General features: G+C 36.0%; 1 protein-coding gene across 1 annotated transcript in view; it reads right to left on the bottom strand.

Annotated features, from left to right (window-relative positions):
• FSIP1 (fibrous sheath interacting protein 1) overlaps nucleotides 1-19,869 on the bottom strand; it is an 83,123-nt gene that overhangs the window by 61,125 nt on the left and 2,129 nt on the right. Inside the window, exons 3-10 of the mRNA XM_044437129.1 lie at nucleotides 19,161-19,323; nucleotides 17,508-17,609; nucleotides 16,191-16,369; nucleotides 15,420-15,513; nucleotides 12,450-12,542; nucleotides 11,514-11,626; nucleotides 9,608-9,718; nucleotides 7,609-7,773 (exon numbers count right to left, since the gene is read on the bottom strand). Of these exons, the coding sequence (XP_044293064.1) occupies nucleotides 7,609-7,773; nucleotides 9,608-9,718; nucleotides 11,514-11,626; nucleotides 12,450-12,542; nucleotides 15,420-15,513; nucleotides 16,191-16,369; nucleotides 17,508-17,609; nucleotides 19,161-19,323 (1,020 nt within the window). The remainder of the gene's footprint in view (nucleotides 1-7,608; nucleotides 7,774-9,607; nucleotides 9,719-11,513; nucleotides 11,627-12,449; nucleotides 12,543-15,419; nucleotides 15,514-16,190; nucleotides 16,370-17,507; nucleotides 17,610-19,160; nucleotides 19,324-19,869) is intronic.

Here is a 19,869-nt window from a genome sequence, read left to right as displayed (position 1 = left end):
AAGGTTTTGATTAAGGACTATTCCCAAGTTAACATCAATACAAATCATGGAAAAGAACTCTGGATACAACTTTCCTATTACAGCCAAGCTGAACTCCTCCCATATGCACTTATTAAAGCCATTTGTTAAGGATTAAAGACACACTAATCTAAAATGTCTATGCTCAAGAAATTTAGTAAAGTGGTAGAAACCAAATCTCTATGCTGCTAACAATTATATTTTACACATGATGAAATATTATTTGGGGAATTGCTTTGAAATTATCATTAAACATAAACCTTGGCAGACTAGACTGGATATTTGGAGCATACAATATGTGAATAAATAAGTGGAAATGAAAACAGATGGTTTAAATATGGCAACTATTTCAGCTTGTTCACCTTTTGGGGAAGTCAGCCACTATGAATTTGCTCTGATGGAAGTTACTTGGAGCTATGTGGTTCAATTCTGCATCTTGCAGATTTTGTAGCTCAGGTCTAACACATGCCTGGGACATTCTACTATGCATTGCTGTTGCTAGATACAGATTTCATATGCAGCATAAACTAGTATGAAAAAGTTGCATTTGGAGTTTCAAGAACAGTAGAACAGAAAATGATTTGATTAGTAAGTATTACTACTTCCTCTAATAGCAAACACAGTGCCCCTGTACACAAAAATGTTTAACACCCACATTCCTACCAGCAGGGTGCTAATTACATTCCAGAAAAAGTGCAATTAGAATGTATGTGCTCAACGATCACTAGGAACATGGAATGCTGGATGTCAGCTTGAAAAGAAAAATGGAGTGTGATTTAACCTGTTTGAGCCCCAACTTATAATGGAGACTAGCAAAATGGCTCCCCCCCCCATGTTTTAGACTAAAATCCCATCATCCAGAAACAGCATGACCAATGATTTCCTTCTCCAGGTTTACTGTATTCCAAATAAAGGAATGGCTAGCTGGTTGGCTAGCAGCTTGAACAGGAGCGTTTCTGCAATGTTTTGGGCAAGTCCTACTTATACAGCAGTTTTATACAATATTAAGTAACAAAAAATTTTAGCATCATCATTATTAATGATTTATGATTCTTGATGGAGTAAACAAAAGAGACAGGTCTCCACCAAGAAGTTTACAGCCTGAATTCAGACAACAAAGCAGATAACACATAGGAAGTGTGGAAACAGAGAGTCAAGAGTAGCAAACAAAGAATGTGAGCAAACACCCACTGAAGAGCTTGTTCCGTTTGGAATCAGTTTTGAGGAATATTTCAAGGAAATTTCTCACAGATGAGAGAAGCAGTGGCATCACATAAATGTTCCAGCCAGATATTAGCAAAAGAAACCGAGCAAAGTAGTTTGAGGGAACAGGAGATATTTGGGCAATAGGGACAAAAAGAAGGGATGAGGCAAAGCTACAGAGAGCTTTGAAGGTAAGTAAAAGTGATTTGTTTTAGATGCAAGGAAGATTGCAGAGTTGTGAGAATGTGAATCACATGATCCAAATAACAGGAGAGGTAAATTATATGGGGCAAAGAGTACTGAGCAGAAATGAGATGGCTGAAACATAAGAAAAGGAAGACAAAAGGAAGACAAAGAGAATCCTCGGCAATCAGTGTAAGAGAAAAAGAGTTTTGTTCAAGGAGACAGTGGAGTATTTTATTTTTTGCAGTGCTATGGTATATGAAAATATATGTCCAAAATGCTTCCTGGCTGTCTCTATTTGCTTTAAATTTCAAAAACCAACAATTTTTTACAATTTTTATTAATTTTACCATATAAAATACAATTAAAAGAAAAAATGGACAACTAAAAGAAAAACATTAAACATACAATTAAAATAATTCCCCAAAACACTGCGCACCCCATCACTGGGACCACTGGATACATGTTCAGAATCATTCAAAAATTATTTCAAAAAAATTTCACCTTCCAAAAATGCAATGACTTTTGTGAAGGTTCAAATTCCTTCCTTTTTTAAAGCAAGTATTCAATAAATGCGCTCCAAATCTCATTAAAATTTTTCTTTAAATACCCCTTTCTCACTTTAATATCACAAGTTAATTAATGGTTAATAGTTAAATTACAGAATTCTCTATACCAATTGTGCAATTGATAATCATATTTTACTTTCCCATTCTTAGCTATGATTAATCTTGCAATTATTATTAAATTTGGTATTAATTCTTTATTATTCCAACTCCATTGTTTATTAGCAACTATTCAAAGTAATGCAATCTCAGGGCATATTTCAATATTTAAACTTAGTATTTTACTACTGTCTTTAAAAACCTCTCTCCAAAATTTTATTCTATATTCATGTTCCCACCACATATGAAAATATGTACCCATTCCTCAGCCACATCTTCAAGATGAACTGGAATATTTACTATCTATACAATTCAACTGCATCAGGGTCAAGTACCATTTCCATATTAATTTATAAAAATTTTCTTTATTTTTACTGACATACATTTTAGTATCCTCTTAGCCCAGATATTTTCCCAGTGTTTGTTACTAATATTCTTTCTACAATCTGATCTTCTAACAGTATCTTACAGGTTTTACTTGCTATCATTTTACTTTCATTTATCTTGCTTTCCTTTTTCCACAATCATTTCTTCATATTTGGTATCATCTCTACATCTGCCTCATTTCTTTATCCAATCTCTAGTCCAACATTCTAATTGGATCACATTAAACCAAGTTATTTTCCTTTCCTAATATTGCACTTATCACCAATAAACTATTTTACTGTAAATAATAAATACTTATATGAGATAACTAAGGAGAATATTTGAAAGCAACCCCAGATGTCCAAGGATGATTCACATTTTAAGACCCTCAAAGTAAGACATGCTTACTTTTAAGTCTGAATTAAACATTACAAAGATGTGGAAGAAAGGAGTATGCATTATTTGTACTAATTCCTTCTATATTTCTTTGACAGATTTTAAATATTTCTTATTCCCTTTCCTGTTGAAACAGGAACAGCAATATCCAAAGCAGCTCTGTGTTCCACTACTTTGGAATGTATGACCTGGCTCCTTTTTATAAGATAGTATTTCTCACTGCTGCTCCATGACTGTTTGCCAGGAACCAAAGTTTCATGAGTTGTCCAGCAACAATAGTTTTGCACGGACAGTGCTAGAAGCTTCACAACAGGGCTTGTGGAAGTGGCATATACTACTAGATGTGCAAATGTCTACTTTTTCCCTTCCTTCCATCTTTCTGTTCTCCTCCCCATGATCCAGATTTCTATGCTTAAAACTTTCAGATGCTATCATATAGCAACAATAAGACATTGCAAAACAAATTAGTTTTGGAGGGGCACAGTACAGTAGAGAATACTAACCTAGCTTGGGGGAGGTTATTGTTTAGAGTGAGAGTGCAAACGATAAACGTGTGATAGCAATCGTGCTGGGGGGGGGAGATGGCTGCGATCGCGATTGTGCTCATGGAGGGAAGACAGGCACAATGGCAGCCATCTCCCCCTCTCCCCTGGAGCACGACCGTGGCCATCTCCTCCCCCTGAGCACAACCGCAATCATGCCCGTCTTCCATGCATGAGTGAGACCACAATTGTGGCCATCTCCCCCTCCCACAAGCACAATCGTGCAGGAAAGACGGGCACGATCGCAATTGTCACCCAATGCGGAGTTCGTGATCTGAGGCAAAATTTTGCCAAAATTTCTGTTCGCAACCCAATTCGATTGTGAACTGAGGTGTTTGTGAGCCAAGGTACCACGGTATGTGCAGATTTTCTGTCTGACCAAGGGAGCTGAATCTTACCTGCCCGACTTGTGGACTCTCCACGTCAGGAGATGACCCACTCTGGCTTCCCCCACTCAGTCTTAACTATGTCCATCTTGCCTGATCTTGCAAGTTTCTCACTTCATAGCACCATCAGCCTTTCCTCATTCATCCCAGCTGCACTAATTGGCCTCTTTTTACCTACTACCATTGCCTCTTAAAATCAACAGTTGTTGCATCTTTCCATTTCAGGTTAGCAAGCAAGTGTTTGGTGGCCCATGAGGGTAGCACTCATGGTCCATGCCAAGGATTGCTGGCAGGCTGACACAGAATTTATTTTTATGCTGTTTTGGAATCAAATGCCCATAAAGTGATTCAAAGATTAAAGTAGTTCATACAAGATATAATAAATTATTATTACAAAAAGTCAGATAAGAGCTATCCCTCAGTGAGATTTCTGTTGCCCCCTCCCTGCTGATTTTTGGCAGGAGTATCTTTTTATTCCCTATAAAAGCACATTTGTGTGATTTTCACTGGCTTGTATAGTGAGACAATAACAACCTCCACCCTGCTGCAAATAGCTTGGCAGATGCATCTACTGGCCTTGTAGACGTTGTGTTGCAGACTCCTGGACTGGAGTCCACTTCACATGCGTGGCATTAATATTATTTGGCAGGTACAAACATGTACACAGACACAGTTTTTTTTTCTACTCAGAGCTTCTTCATTTACAATCTCTAAAGAGCAAAAGTGTTTGACACACACATTCCACAGGCAGTTACTTATATAGAAATGAAACAAAAACATGGCAGTGAATGTCAACAACTATTCCATCAGAAACATTCATTTGCATTTATGCAAAAGCAAGAGGAGCTCTTGCCAACAGCTCCTGGCCCAAGAGGACTGTTAGGGCAGACCATTCCCCAGCTGCCCTGGGGCTTCTTTCCCAGTATGCCCTAAGGAAAAGCAGGAAAGAAGCCCAGGCAAGAGAACTCCCGTCATCACTTTGTAAGGGACCTTCAATTATACTGAGAGTATGTATCTGTTTGAAGAGGGAGGACTGGTAACGTTTGTTTCAGTATTTTAAAACTGTAAACTATTGGGAATGCCTTGGCAAAAAAGCCATATAGAAATGCACTAAATAAATAATAGCATAATTAATGTTATACACTGTATTCCTTCCTGCAATGTTTTAAATGCATCTTGGTTGTATGCTAGCTAGAACATATTAATCTACCCATGAACTATGATGAATTCTGGATCTGACAATCCAAAACATATATCACTGCAAATACCTCCACATTGTATTCTTACATTCCAATCCTACTCTAAACTACTTTTTTTTTAATTAGCCTGCTAAACTAATGCCTCTCTTCTCCAAAAAGAAGGCATTTTCCCATAAAACTGAACTGGCTCAATGCCCAGGAAGGATAATAATCAGTTCTGGACCAGTGACAGCTTTGAGGTCTACAGGCTCCCTGGGACTATAGCAGAATTAGGCTTTTGCTTTCAGGCATATTCCACTAGAATAATATGAGGAAATTTCCTTTGATTATTGTTCTGCCGTTTTTCTGCCAAATGATGACAGTGTGTGAAAGTCAAGTACCGTAGAAGTGTATGTTAACCTTCTGTTCATTTTTAAAGTGCTTCAGCAGTCTTATTAGGAATCAATTGACCTTTCGAACCAAATAGTTTAACATATATTACAAAAAAGAGCACCATCATAGTCTTATAAAATACCTATATCCCATCTTTCTATTAAAATGCATCCCAAATACAACAAAAGCAACATAATAAAAATAAAATTACAGCACAATCCTGTGGATTGGTTAGACAGTGTCTAGATAACCATATGATTTTTCAAAGTCCCAGCATTGTTGTGTGCCCCCTGTTGCAGCCAGCAGAGAAAGAACTTCACCAGCTCTTCTCTGAGCAACCTCAAAGGAGTCTGGGGGCATTCTGGGAGGCTGGGGATGAAAGAAGACCACTGCTTAAGATGCCTATAATCCTTGGAGTTCAGAGGGTTATAGGCATCGCCATAGGCTTGTACCCTTATTATGTTTATAGTCTACTTTTACTTGTTATATGTATTCGTTTATGTAACATTTGAATTAACATTCATCAATAACCATGTCGTGTTTAATTATCAAACCCAAATTAGTTTCCTTAAAAGAATGGAATTAACACTGAATGCTGAAATGCATAATGAATGTCCTTGTGATAAATGAGACATATTTCCTATTAATGCCATTTTAAAAAAATAGAAAGATTTAAACCCCATTCTAGGGGGTAGACTAGTCACATAGATAGTTCTATAATTTTAACTTCCTGCAATGTATCCTGTTCACAATACCACCATGCAGTAGACATTTATTTAATTTATTTATTTATTTATTTGACAAACATGTTAAATGTTTGCATGTAATTAATATAACATGTAGTTTGACCATGTGGAGCAACAGATTTAACCTAGCACTGGTGTAAGCAGTAAACCCTGGCCAGGCTGACTCAAAGCAGACTTCGGTTAAAAGGGATGGAGAGACCTTTCCCTTTTTCTTTTTCCCAAATTCAACTTTGCTTTCCTGTAAAAATATCAAGTAGTTCAAATTCCTAAGCCCTAAGGGAAGAGAGAGCATTCTTTTACCAAACATGAAGCTTTTCCTACTAAAGGGCAGAACTGTAACATGAATATTTTGAAACAGATTCAGTTGGAAACATTCATACTGGAAGCATGTGGCCATAGGCTAATAATCCTGTTTGTAGTTTGTTTGTTCATGATCACAGGAATAGCCTGGTCTGGGACTCCTTTGTTTTTATTTGGCTTCAACATGGAGTTTTAACACTTAAAATTCTGTAAGAAAGCAAGTTTGTTCCTAGTCAATGTGGTGCAGTGGTTACAGTATAGAACTGGAAATCTAGTCCCCAGTCGACCATGAAGTTCACTGGGTGACTATGGGCCTGTTATGTGCTCTGAGCCTAACCTACTGACAGGGCTGTTATGAGGATAAAATGCAGAGGAGGAGGAGGAGGAGAATGTCAGCCATCTTGGGTTCCTTGTAACAGGAAAAAAGGAGGGATACAAATGTAGTGGAAGAAGAGGACGAGGTGGCAGGAGTATTTATTATCCTGAAATGAAGAAAGCTAGCACTATGTTTTCCCAGTGTTCTTGGCTCACTACCATAGCAGCGTCAAGCACTCGGGAAGGAACTGACAGATGTCTTCTTCCAAGGCCATAACAGTATGGCAAAAAGGAGCATAGGTAAGTTGTAGAAAAAAGAGGGTACAGGCTGGTGAGTGGAGAGAAACTGGTTTTGAGGTGAACTGGATCTGATGAAACTGCTAAATGGAGTGCTAGATCAGATTTACCTTGGATTGCCTTAGGGAAAAAAGCAGATGGGGGCGGGGAAGGAATTCAAAGAAAACTGTGAGATCATATTATTCCTCTGTTGGAATTTGAACACCCTTAAATGCCTAGGGGAGTGAAAGAAAGTAGTAACTGTAAAATCCAACATTGAATGATGTACATGTCTGACAGTTTTACTAAGGATTAGCTCAGAGTACAAAGTGAAGGTTCCAGATTTCCTAGTCTTTCATCATCTTTCCTTCACTCTCTCTCCTCACAGGGAATTCACTTCCTTGTAAAATGGAAGTAATCATCTGACTTAATATATTACAGGGCAAACCGATTGCTAATTTGGGGCTCACTGATACAGGAGTGCTCCCACTTTTCCTGAGCTCTGTTAGGAGCCTGCCAGCAGAGCAGAAAGGAGTGGTGGTGTTTGGGAGATTAACTATCATTCCAATCCTGTAAATATATATATAAATGCACAAACTTCTAGGAGGTAATCTATAAAGCATGCTTCAATTGTACAGTACCTGATAAATCTGTTTGGGTACTATTGAACAGGAGCTCTGAACTGCAAACAAATCTCCATCAGAAGTTATCACTTCAAGTTTAGCACTAATTTCTGTGAGGTGGTGAAATTCCATTGGTTCAGGAGTATATCCTTCGCCTGGTACTAACAGTTCAGTTGATTCATCCTATAAAAATAAATAAAAAATAAATGTATTTTCCCAACTGATAGAAATAAGATCAAAATGTCTCATGTTTCTTAGGAGAGATAAAGTTTATACTAAGGGCAAATGAATATAGAATCTGATCCAAAGCTATGTACATAGCAAAACCTTCACTTCAGCAAGGAAGGCCTGATTATAGCTCATAGAAACTGGAATAGGAAAATTCAGGAAACTATCTTCTGGAGTAAGTGACTGAAATCCAGCTTCACTATCCAGTTTTCCAAAGAAAAATATTATGTTCTAATATCAAGGTAACATCTTAAGATACATTCAGTATTTACATTTTTTTTTACTTTTCACATGGCCCTACTGATTTTAATCTTTCTGTATAAATATTTCTGCTGCCACTACATATCAACCGATTAATTCAGAACATGTTTTTCTGGCAGCATACTTACTATTCGACTGATGGAGAACTTTAGATGCATCATAGTTTTGGAAAATTGGAGGATCAGCAAGTTCCTGTAATGAGCTGCTGAAATTGCTTAAAGGTTAACCAAAAGTATCAATTATGATATTTTCCAGTTGTATGGAAAATAATTATTTAGGCACCTAAATCATAGGCATACAAATATGGAAATACCATGGGATGCCTTCAATAGGCAACATTTATTTTGCTGTATATATGTAATGAAAAAGCTTGAGCATTTGGTACCCCTGTGTTTACAGATTATTCTACAGTAGCTGTGGAGAGGCACCCATACTAGTATGGCAATCATAAGCCACCATGAAGGAGAACTAGATGAATAAGCACTGCAAAGCATGATGCATGCTGCTTGGTCTTGGCCCTCAGGTAGTCTCCTGTACATTTCAAGGCAAAAGATTCATACACACACGTTTTTAATAAAGAAAAGCCATATCCACATGTGCTTCTGGGTCAGTGTCAAAATATGGTACAGTGTTAGAATATGGACTTTTGTTTCATAAAGATGGACATTTAATAATGCTGCATTTTCATTTATGAAGTTGTCATAGGCTCCAACAAAAGTGGCCGTCCCCCATATATGGTCTCTAAAATATAACTCCACAAAATCCAATGAAGCATGATCTGGGAGTTGAGGGAAGAGAGATCAAACTAATTTTAAGGAAGGTACACAGTGATGTTAAATGCTTAATAAGGCAAATGCGTGCTAAGCCTTTTGAATACAAAAATATATAATAATATATTTTATGTTCATGTTATGGACTTCTTATCATTAAGTTTGCTCCTTTAGTCATTTTTCAAATATAAATCTTGTTAGAGTTACTTGGCAATAAGACCAATAAACACTGTAGGGCTCACTCCTGAATAAAAAAGGACTGGATTTCCTTGTAAGTTGCTAACTACTTGGAAATATCTAGAATTTTTGTAAGTATTCTCTTCCCAATCTTAACTAGACTCACAGGAGATCCATGTTATGTCAGTTATCTGTTTAACACCAGAGGTCTGTACAAAACTATAAAATATTCAGTTGCCAGTGCAAAATAGTAGCAAGGTGACAATTCCCAAGAGGTTACTTATATACTTGTTATAAAGAAAAATAGCTATAAAGAGTAGTTGTTTTAGCCAGACGTGACTTTTTAATTTTACATGAATCGCCCAATGGTCAAAAAAGTGTCCATGTACACACAGGCATGAAGGTAGTAGGTCAGATGTTACACACAAATATCCTCAAAGACTCAAGATTTCACTTCATGTACCATTGGAATTTACAAAGGAACGCAGTATGGTAATGAATACTTTGCACTGAGAAGCACATGTACGGATTTAAACTCTGAGAAATAAAATTTGAATCAAGATACATTAATATCTCCATACTTCAATGACTTGAAGCTCACTGCTCTCATCTTCGGCATCTTGTAGCAATTCTGACAGTCTCTTCTTCTCTTCCTCTAACATAACCACTGGACTTGTTGAATCCTTGACCAACTAAATAAAGAAAGTTTGATAATAGAATGAGGAGCTGTTTGTTTCCATTGTGATACAGTAGGATTTCCCCATGTGTTACACAAAAGAAAATCAATTAAAATAATTTAAAAGAAATTTAAGCTAGACTGATAGTAAATCAAACAAAAATTTGTTACATTTGATGACTAATTTGGTTTTTTAAGGAAAGAACTTAAGGTACCTTCAAGTTTTTCACACATAGCTTTTTGTATTAACAATTCTACCACAATGGAAAAACTGGTAGCAGAGATTTTTATGCAAAAGCAAGAACTAAATGTGCTTGAGAAATAAAGCACCCTATACAGGTAATTGCTAGCCCCAGTGCTCAAGCAACTGGTGCCATCCACAGCATGAATCAATAGGTCAAGGAATATATATATATATATATATATATATATATATATATATTGCAGTGGCAAATTAGTACACCGTAGGGCATATGAATGGAAACTACTGAGCCCTCCCCTCTCCTGTCTTATATACATACACATTGATTTGGTTCAGATGGAACTGAAGAAAAAGATGGCACATAGGGCAAATTGTCAGGAAGAACAAGAAATAAGAATGGGAGGAGGTTCAGGTATAAGTCTGCTACTGTTTTATGTGATTAAACCTTAGTAGCAGCACAGATGCATGGTGGATCGAAAAGTTCTTCCACTCTCATAGTAAGAGAACCTGATGTCACCCAAGAAAACTGAATAGTAGGAAATCAAGGAGAGACAAAATAACTTCCTCAATCAATACTTAGTTAAACTTATTCACTGCCAGAAGTGTTTATTTTATTTATTTATTTATAGCATTTTTATGCCGCCCCCATCGCAGGAAGCCTCCGGGCAGCTTACAAAGAAGATAAACAACATAGAATAATATTAAAAATTCAGAGTATCTTGACAATAGTTCAAAACCAATAAATAAAAACAATTAACAATTAAAATATCGTTTAAATAAAAAGGTCTTGACCTGGTGCCAAAAAACAAATAACGACGGCACCAGGTGGACCTCTCTGGGGAGTACATTCCATAGGTGGGGTGCCACCGCAGTGTTGATAGCAACTAACTTACATGGCTTTATAAGAGGGCAGAAGTTCATGGAGAATAATGCTATCAAATAGCTACCAGTCACAAAAACAATATAAAAATTCCAAGGTTGAAGTCAGTATGCCTCTGAATACCAGTTGCTGGAAAACAACAGCGGGTGAGTATTTTTGCCCTCACAGCCACTATGAAACGGGATTACTCAGCCAGTGTACATCACCCAGAAAACTTTGGGTACTGGGTGGATGAAAATGTAATAAATAATACACCTTTCACCTGATCCAACACAGATCTTTCACTCTTATGATGCATAACTAAATCATAGCATCTGTACTCCTGCACACTTCTGTGTGAGGATTTAAAAAACTTCTGTATCTTCTAATAATAATACAAATAATGTTATAAGTCTTATTTTTGTTTCCTGTCAGCAGAAGTCACAGGCATAGCATCAATGGATCATGATATTAAAAAGTATTAAATGTATGGAATTAAGAGATTCTGTTATAGGGTTATTCTGTTATATAGAGGAGAATATAATAATAATAATAGATCAGAATCTTTTTCCTAACAAAACTGGGTAATTTGAAAGCAATCAGAAATCAAAGCTTACCCTAACTCAAGTTGTATAGCTACCTGACTTCAAGCAGTTATACAAAATATAAAATAGCAAAATTAATCACAAACTATTACTTTCAAATGATGTGACTTGACAATGAATTCCAACATAGTTCATTAGCACATACCTCTATGTTTTTTTTAACAAAATCAGGAGATTTTTTACAGGTACTTTCACTTTTTTTATGCATGCTTTCTGTTTTCTTTATTGAGCTTCTTGTTTTGTCTTCACTTAAACTACCTGGAAATAAGAGAAAATTCTTTAAAAAGTAGAGTTGCGAAACAAACAGATAAAGAACAGTTGTCTTTTATACATGGAATAAGACCATTACCATCATTCACTATTTATATTATTGAGAAATTCAGTATTATTAATGTATTAATTCAACCTTATCAATTGTATGTTTAACTAAATTATATGAACGGCAGTACAAATCATTGTTTACATTTCTGTACACAAATTACATGCAGGTAAAAGCTAATGAGCAAGACTGCCCAAACTTAACCATGGGTTAGATCTAGAATTGTCTCCCTGGGAGTGGAAGACCCTGTTCACACACAACAATGGCAAATTGTGGATTAGCACATGATTTGTTGTGGAATGTGCTGTGGTGATTTTCAATCTGCAGCCTCAGATTAGATGTTTCTGTGTGAAATGTGAACCTAGTCACTATTGCATAATCATGGGTTAAACAACCCAAAGTTTACCTAACAAGAACTTGCAGCTTAGTTTTTGGTTAGTTAATCCATGATTAACTCATACTTCTCATGTCAGAGGACAAGATCTAATCAAAAGCTACAGGTTCAAACTGGCAGTAATCCGCAGCTCCAGAAAACAGTGGTTAATAAGTTAATTAACCAACAATCTGCAGCTGTTACATATGAATCAGACTAAAGAATTCCTTTTGATTGATTCAAGATAGTTAGCATATGTGTATAGCTTAAAAACTCTTGAATCGCTTGTTTAGACACAAACTGGGATATTCAGCATATCTTTTTGGGAAGAGAAATTGTACTTTTAAAATCAGATGAAAAAAACAAAAGTGTAGTAATATATATTATACCTTGCTTTGTTGGTCTTCTAGTATAATTTTCTGGATGGATCTGTGTGTGAAATACACTACCAATAATTTCATCTTCTTCAACAATGGAAGGCTCTGTTAATGAAATAAACTATTAAATAATTCTTCCATTTTTATATTTCAAAATAGCCAAAAATAACCATTTTGTATTCACCATGAATTAAGAATTGTGTTTTTATTAATTAATATCTGTAAGAATGGAAACCAATCTCACACAAATGATAGGCACTGTGATGAGCACTGCCTTCCAGAGCGCTGATAATTTGGTAAAGGTATGGAGGAGGCTCTGAGCATCCTTCTCTTGCTGCCCACAGAGTAGGTAGTCAAATGTCAATTTTGGTGTGAAGGTGCCCCATCTAGCCCTGTCTAAAATGGTAAGCACAGAACACCTGGATGATGTCATTAATAACTCCTTCCCCATTCCTCATTGTCAAGAGGGAGCTAGTTGCTTCTAGCCCTGCCTAGAGATCAGATTTAAAATGTATTGCATTTCTTTTCCACAAATAGGAAGATTCTATGCTTTAATACATTATTTATCCTCAAATGCTATTTAAAAGAGCAAAAAGACAAAAGAGAAGATACAGATCCAGAAAACTTTTATTGTTATTTTGTTTTATTATTAATTTTTGCAGAAGCAAAGGAATGTATTCTAATATTCCTATTTTGCAATAAACTGATACAGTTATGTATCAAATGTATGTAGAAACAAGGAAGATTTTTTACAATTGGTATCCGTTATTGGATTTTATACATGAAACATATAATGCATATACAAATGATATTGAAAAAACATGCACCCTGTTCTAGAAATCCAGATGAGATTGTATATACGTATTATATCAAATTTACTGTATGCATAAATTGTTATTTTAAAATATATACACTTAAAACAAAAAGATTCCCTTCAGAGATCTTGTTCTGAAAGCCTCTGCCAGGTGACATGAGGTTAATGGCTATTTGGGGAGCGCATTCCCACACACAGGCTGCAGAAGAAGCAAGCCAGAAAGGCTCATCTAGCACATACTTCATGCCCTTTTCAGTCTCAGGTGAAGACTTTTATTCACTCAAGCCTTTTAAATAAGTTGAAATATTCAAATTTATGCTCTTGATGTCTGATGTGACTTATTTTGCTGCTAGTCTAGTATTATATCTTTCTCTGTTGGTTGCTATCTGCTTAATCCTTGTATTTTAATATTGTACTTCATGGACAGATTACATCAAGATAGTACATCACTTACTAATCTCCTATTTTAATTCAGGGGTGACAGATGCAAAGGACATTTCAGAGACAAAATTGGCCATATTAAATTTCATTGTTCATGAATAGGTAACTCAAGAGTTAATCAACTACAGTGTGATAGCAAAATTTATTTTAGAGGTTTATCCACAACCACACCAAGATAGAATAAATGCTAACCTATAAAGGAGCAAATTAGTTCATTGCATTCCAGCCTTTATTTTTAAGTAAACCAAGTGCCTGTTCTAAAGTCAGATCAAATGGACTTGACTGCAGGTATGCGGTACAAATGCCCCAGGCAAAAAGGATCCTTGAACTATTTAAACTATGCCAAGATGTCCTGGCTAATATGGAAGAAGCACATGATCTGTACAGCAAAAGATACCTTTGTAAAGTAAAAGAAAATGGGGGTGGAGCTCTTTAGTACTCAGGAACACCTGAACAAACCATCTCTCCTTAGTTAGAAGCACAAAGACTAAGCATACATAAGAATACAAGCATATTCCATTATCAAATGCTGACATCTAATGGTAACAAACTAGCCTTGCACCAATTTAAAGTAACACACGTCCTGTCTTAAATACAGTTGGAAACATTGATTTTAATTTAGTACAAATATGGCAGCTATTGGATTTTTTTTTAAATTGCAAGCTTACAAGCAGAGCCTATCATTTGTTTTTATTTATGTAGGCTGCCTAAACAAGCATGAGGTATTTTATAAATAGTATTTTCTGCCTCTCACTCCTGTATTTTTTGTATCATATCATAACATGAGGTTTCAATTAGCATTTGGAAAACACTGGTGTATCAAGGGCGTTATGTCTTTTTGCATATTAGCAAGTGGCTAGTGGAAAACACTGGGGACAATACAGAATGGGCAAATTCTTGGGTGAAGGTGAATATTTGGTAATCTACTGATTTAGTCTCCCTAAAAAGAGATTACTAAAAAAGAGAAAGCATTCCTTTAAAAACCATCTTAAATAACATGGAGTGCTGGTCTGACGTTCGAAGTTTAAAATTGTACAGGATTTTACTTAATTTTTAATCATACTGATTGCAAGTGCCTTAAAAGGACTTTTGCTCACTGTGTAAAGCTATATAACACTTAGACTGCTTTCCCATGCACAGCAACCTGACAGTAAACCCCACTGAACACTTATGTCTGATTAAAGAAGCATAGGATTAGCTTGCATATAGCATTTCTTTATTGTCAACAATAGTGGTATCTGGCAAATTTATCCTGACACTTAATCCCGATATAATTATAAAGTAAACACAGACAGGACATTTTGGAGGGCTTTCATTCATGGGGTAAGAGATGGCTTGATAAACAACAAAAATGCTGACAATCCAGATATTCTGCCTGGAAGGAGTTAGACAGGGTAGAAGGCCCCAAAATTGGACATTCCAAGGATGGAGGAAGCTTTGGAACTATTGGATTTAGAGCTCCTCTGCTTCCTCAAGAAGCTTCACATTCAAACCCTTCAGCTAGTCCAGACTGAAGCTAGAACTGTTAATTGTCCATCCCTTTGTTTTCAGTGGGAGATTGAACAGTTCCACTAGGCTAAAAAGCCCAACAGAACTCCCTCACTGCTCCATAACACCTCTTCCCTGAGCCAGTGTAAGTCAGCAGAGTTGTGGAAGTAACAATATGCCAGGTCATTTAGGACTGCTGTCTTTATGGTGACAAGTAAATGTCTATTTTTAACACTTACCAAGTGTTTCAGGTAATGGAGAGGTCAATGCTAAAAATCTGCTTGTGTTTTCCTCCTCTTCAGTTATCACTGAAGAATTTCGAGATGATATGGACTGTATACAGACAAAGAATACAGACACACACATCCCCAAATTAGTGTATGTAACATAAAATAAATAGAATATACAGCCCAGAAAATGAAGAGCAAAGAGCTGTGCACAAGTTAGTGAAAGAATCCCACATTCAAAAGCAGGTTTTCATACTTGGTCTTTATTCCCACTTGATTTATATAACATTTTGGTTACATGATAAATTATATCCCAGTACAACAACTATTTTTGCACATAACTGGACTAGTAACATTTGATTTGTCTACCACAACTTCAAGCCTGCTGTAATTGCAAACATATTTCTAATCTTTGATGCATATTAATTTTTATCAATATTGTGCTCAATGTATCACTCAATACTGATAATATTAATGAATGCTATCTAGGTGCTTGTCACAAAACTACAAAACATAATTGCTTACACAGATTTAGCATAGTGTACGTTTCATGCCAGGTGATTATGGAATCCAGTTTCTACAGACAACTATAGTACAAGAGCATTTGAATCTGGGAGTTTCCCTGCCACATGTCTATGTATTTTCTAGTTTAAGGTTAAGCATCTGTTTTTCTAAGCCAACAAGCAAGTTATATCTAAGTAAAATTCACAGTTCTATATCATGTTAATTTATTAAAATGTTTGCTCATGATAGTATTTTGGAATCAAATCACATGTTTCTAACCTGAAATTCCTCCCAGAGTTTTCTTCTCATTTCTCTGCCTTGTTTTTTAATTGCTCTTTCTTGAGATAGTTTGTTTGCCAATATTTTGTCCAACCTTTTCATCTTCTGTACAGCTTTCAGAATAAGTGAATCAACATCTCTCTCCTTAGTATCTTCCAAGTTTGAAGGACTGGTTGTCACTTAAATATAAAATAGACCATTAAAATCAAATTTCTGTTCTTTCGTAAGAAAAAATTCTTTGAAGTATTTCAAACAGAATTACTTAAGATTGATAAATCTCATTTCTACAGACATCCATTGAGAAATAGAAGACCCTTGGCCAACAGACAGTTTAGAACTAGAGCAGCAATGTATCAGAGAATATTTAAAAAAAATTAATGCAAATAGTTATGAAAATTGCTTATGAAAATCACCACTTTCAAAGAAGAATTCTCTCCCTTTTCACAGGAAGAATGCCTCTTCTAAGATGATGCCTGCTAAAACACACGTGTGAAACCAAAGAAAATGCACTTGTTGCTTCAGATATGTTTTTCCCTTTTGCAAACTTAAAAATTGACTGAATTTAATATGTCTGTAAACTTATTTATAACAGATCAGACATGCAGTTGTTGCTAAAAGCACAGGGGAAGAGGTTGTTAAATTGGCAACACTGATCTTGAAGCTGCTGTACAAAAAGCAAATGATTATAATAGAGTATTTGTGTCAAATGGAAAAAAAGCCAGGCTCTCTTTGTTCACCAATTACTTACTGTTGGCATTGGATAAACAATGCTATAGAAAACCATGTTTCCTACAAGTCCATTTATTGCATGGAGGTGGGAGGGCAGTTAGGAATATTTAATTCAGTAGCAACAAAAGCAGCAGACGGGCAGCTGTCATTTGCTGCTGCTCTCATGGGATTGTCCGGGACCCTCCTTACCCCTCTAAGAGACTTTCAGAACTAACTGTCCTGTGAGGAAGAACAGCAGGATGACTGAGATGGAAGGTGGATGCCTCACCTGCCAAAGCAGGAATAATGAGATGCTGGGCAAATTCCTCTTTAAGGCCAGTTAATAGCTGGCTTTGTCAAGTATTTTTCAAATGTCCACCCATTCCTGTTTTGCTTTCTTTAACTGCGAGCAACCCACTTCCATGCCAACTGTTAACTTTGTAACGTTAAGAACTGGTGCTCAAATGTCCACATTTCCCTCTCCCCCCCCCCCCCCGAGCCCCTTTAAAACAGGCATGTCTAATGGCAGGGGTTGTCTTGATTTATTTGTAAGTCACACTGGAAGCCTTTTCTGCTGGACCACAAGATTCAACAAAATGTGATAAATACCTTTTTGTAGTTTGGCTAGTTTATTCTGAGAAACCTGGCTGCAACAAGATAGTCTGCTTTCAATACAGTCATCTTCAGAATCTGCTGAGCTTGAAGAATATTCTGAAAACAGAAGCCATGTGTAGAATTACCAGCACTGTTAAGAGCTGAAGAATTGTGAAAGTGGCATTACTACAAGGTAAGCTGCTGTCTGGAATGAATAATCTGTTAGTAAACAACCACAAATAAATTCATAAAAGCAAAAGTACAGAAAGGATGCAGCTCCACAGATAACCAGTTTGCATTATCATAAAAATCCCAACTGAAAAGCTACAAAAGATATGATATATGATCTGGCCAGGGCAACTTCTTCTTCCTTCTCTTTTCTCCTCCTATATTATTTATTTACTTATTTTATACTGATAATTTTAATTTTATATTATTATGTTTGTAACTCAATGTATTTTTTGTATTTAATGGTAATTTATTATGTTCTATTGTATTTCAATGTATTTTATTGTGTTGTAAACCGCCCCGAGGCTTCGGCAAGGGGCGGCATAGAAATGTTATAATAATAATAATAAAAAGCTGTATTTTTACTATTCAATGATTAACAGTAAAAATGAATTGGGCAGCTTCACCAGGGAGTACATTCCACAGTTGAGGTGCTATGACCAAGTAGGTCCTGTACCCACATGGCAAACATGAGTCAGCAACAGGGGGCAGTGAAAGATGTTGATCTGATACAGGAGAAGGTAAAACTTAAGGAAAAATGGTTTTAAAAACCTCTGTAAATCAGTATTGGAAATGAACTGATAGCCACTATGTATTTATATGTTTAGTCTGGCAAGTTCCAGTTAATATTCTGGAATATTCAAATAGTATATTTTGCATATAGCCCAATGAAATGCAATTATTTTAATGTTATTATTCATTTGTTATATTTATATTCCACCTTTTTTGCTTTCAAGGACCTTAAGTCAGCCTATATTATTTTCTTGCTCCTCTCAAGATTATCCTCACACCATTTGTGAGGTAGGTTGAGCTGAGAGTCTGACTGCACCAAAGTCATCCACTTGGCTCCAAGTCTGGGCTGAGACTAGAATCCAGATCACCTGAGTCCCAGTCTTAACATTAATGCTCTTAACCACTACACTGCCTTTCCAATTATGTTAGAAAACATGCACTACTTTAAACAGAGTATTTCAAGTGTTGCCCATAGCTCTGCATGTTCCTCATTTATCATGACTGGTGGCATGCTGTATATGAAAGCATCACCTCCTTCAACATCACTTAGAAGTCTACGTAAATACTCCATTTATTTATTTATTACATTTTTATACTGCTTATAGCCAAAGTTCTCTGGCTGGTGCACAACAATTAAATTGATACAACATAAGATACAACATAAAAGCAAAAAAGCTTAACAGTATAATAGAAAATAAAAGTAAAAACCCAAATAAAACTTATTGGTGATTCAAAGAACTAACATTCATGTACTTCTCATCTAACACTGTAGCTATCTCAGAGAATATTGAATACTTCTATGCTTAAAAAACTAAGAGTGTGATTCTAAACACACTCACTAGGGAATAAAGTCCCACTGAACACAGTGATAGTTATTTCTAAGTAAACATACAAAGGATTGTACTGCATTTGTATTAATTTTTATACCTTTAACCTGATTTAAACTCTGTATCACAAGCTGGTGACTACTATTAGTTTTTCCTTCAAATGTTTCATCTGAGGTTTTCAGTTTTTTAATTCCATATTCCTCTCCAATTTCACCATAATTTTCTTTTGACTTGTCTTCTGTAGGATTGTTGTAAAAATCAACCTAGAAATGATTGTGCAAATAAAGAGTTTAATGAGCATATCACTCTTCTTGTTTCAAGTTGCTCAAACCGTATTACCATCTGGAACCATTAATAAAGTATAAGCTACATTATATTATAGGATAAAATCTAAGGATTTCACAACACTTTGCAACTATTAGGGATAAGATAATATTTTACAACAAACCTATAAATAGTCACTCACCAAGTCATTTGTGATAAGAATTACCTTCAGGAAACAGGGCAGGAAGGTTTACAGATGCTAGCTCGGTTTTTTTAAGCCACAGGTATTAGTAAAAATCTATGGGCAAGGACTCCAAGTAAGTATTTGTGGCTTTATTTACCCATCTATCTTATGCTATTCACCTGGGGTGAAGGTACCCAGAACAGGGCATCTGGCACCACACAAATCTGTTTTGGCGGTCTCATTTCCACTGCAGGTTAAAAATACTCAAGAGCCTCTTCTGCCATGGTTTCTTGAATTTTCTGTACCACACACAAATGAAAGATGACTCTATTCCTCTGCATTGCCAGGGCGACTGCTTTTC

Source organism: Varanus komodoensis, unplaced genomic scaffold (genome assembly GCF_004798865.1).
Source record: "Varanus komodoensis strain SLA01 unplaced genomic scaffold, ASM479886v1 scaffold3, whole genome shotgun sequence".
Taxonomy (NCBI): domain Eukaryota; kingdom Metazoa; phylum Chordata; class Lepidosauria; order Squamata; family Varanidae; genus Varanus; species Varanus komodoensis.
The sequence above is the reverse complement of the archived record's forward strand: the minus strand, read 5'-3'. Positions and strand labels throughout refer to the sequence as shown.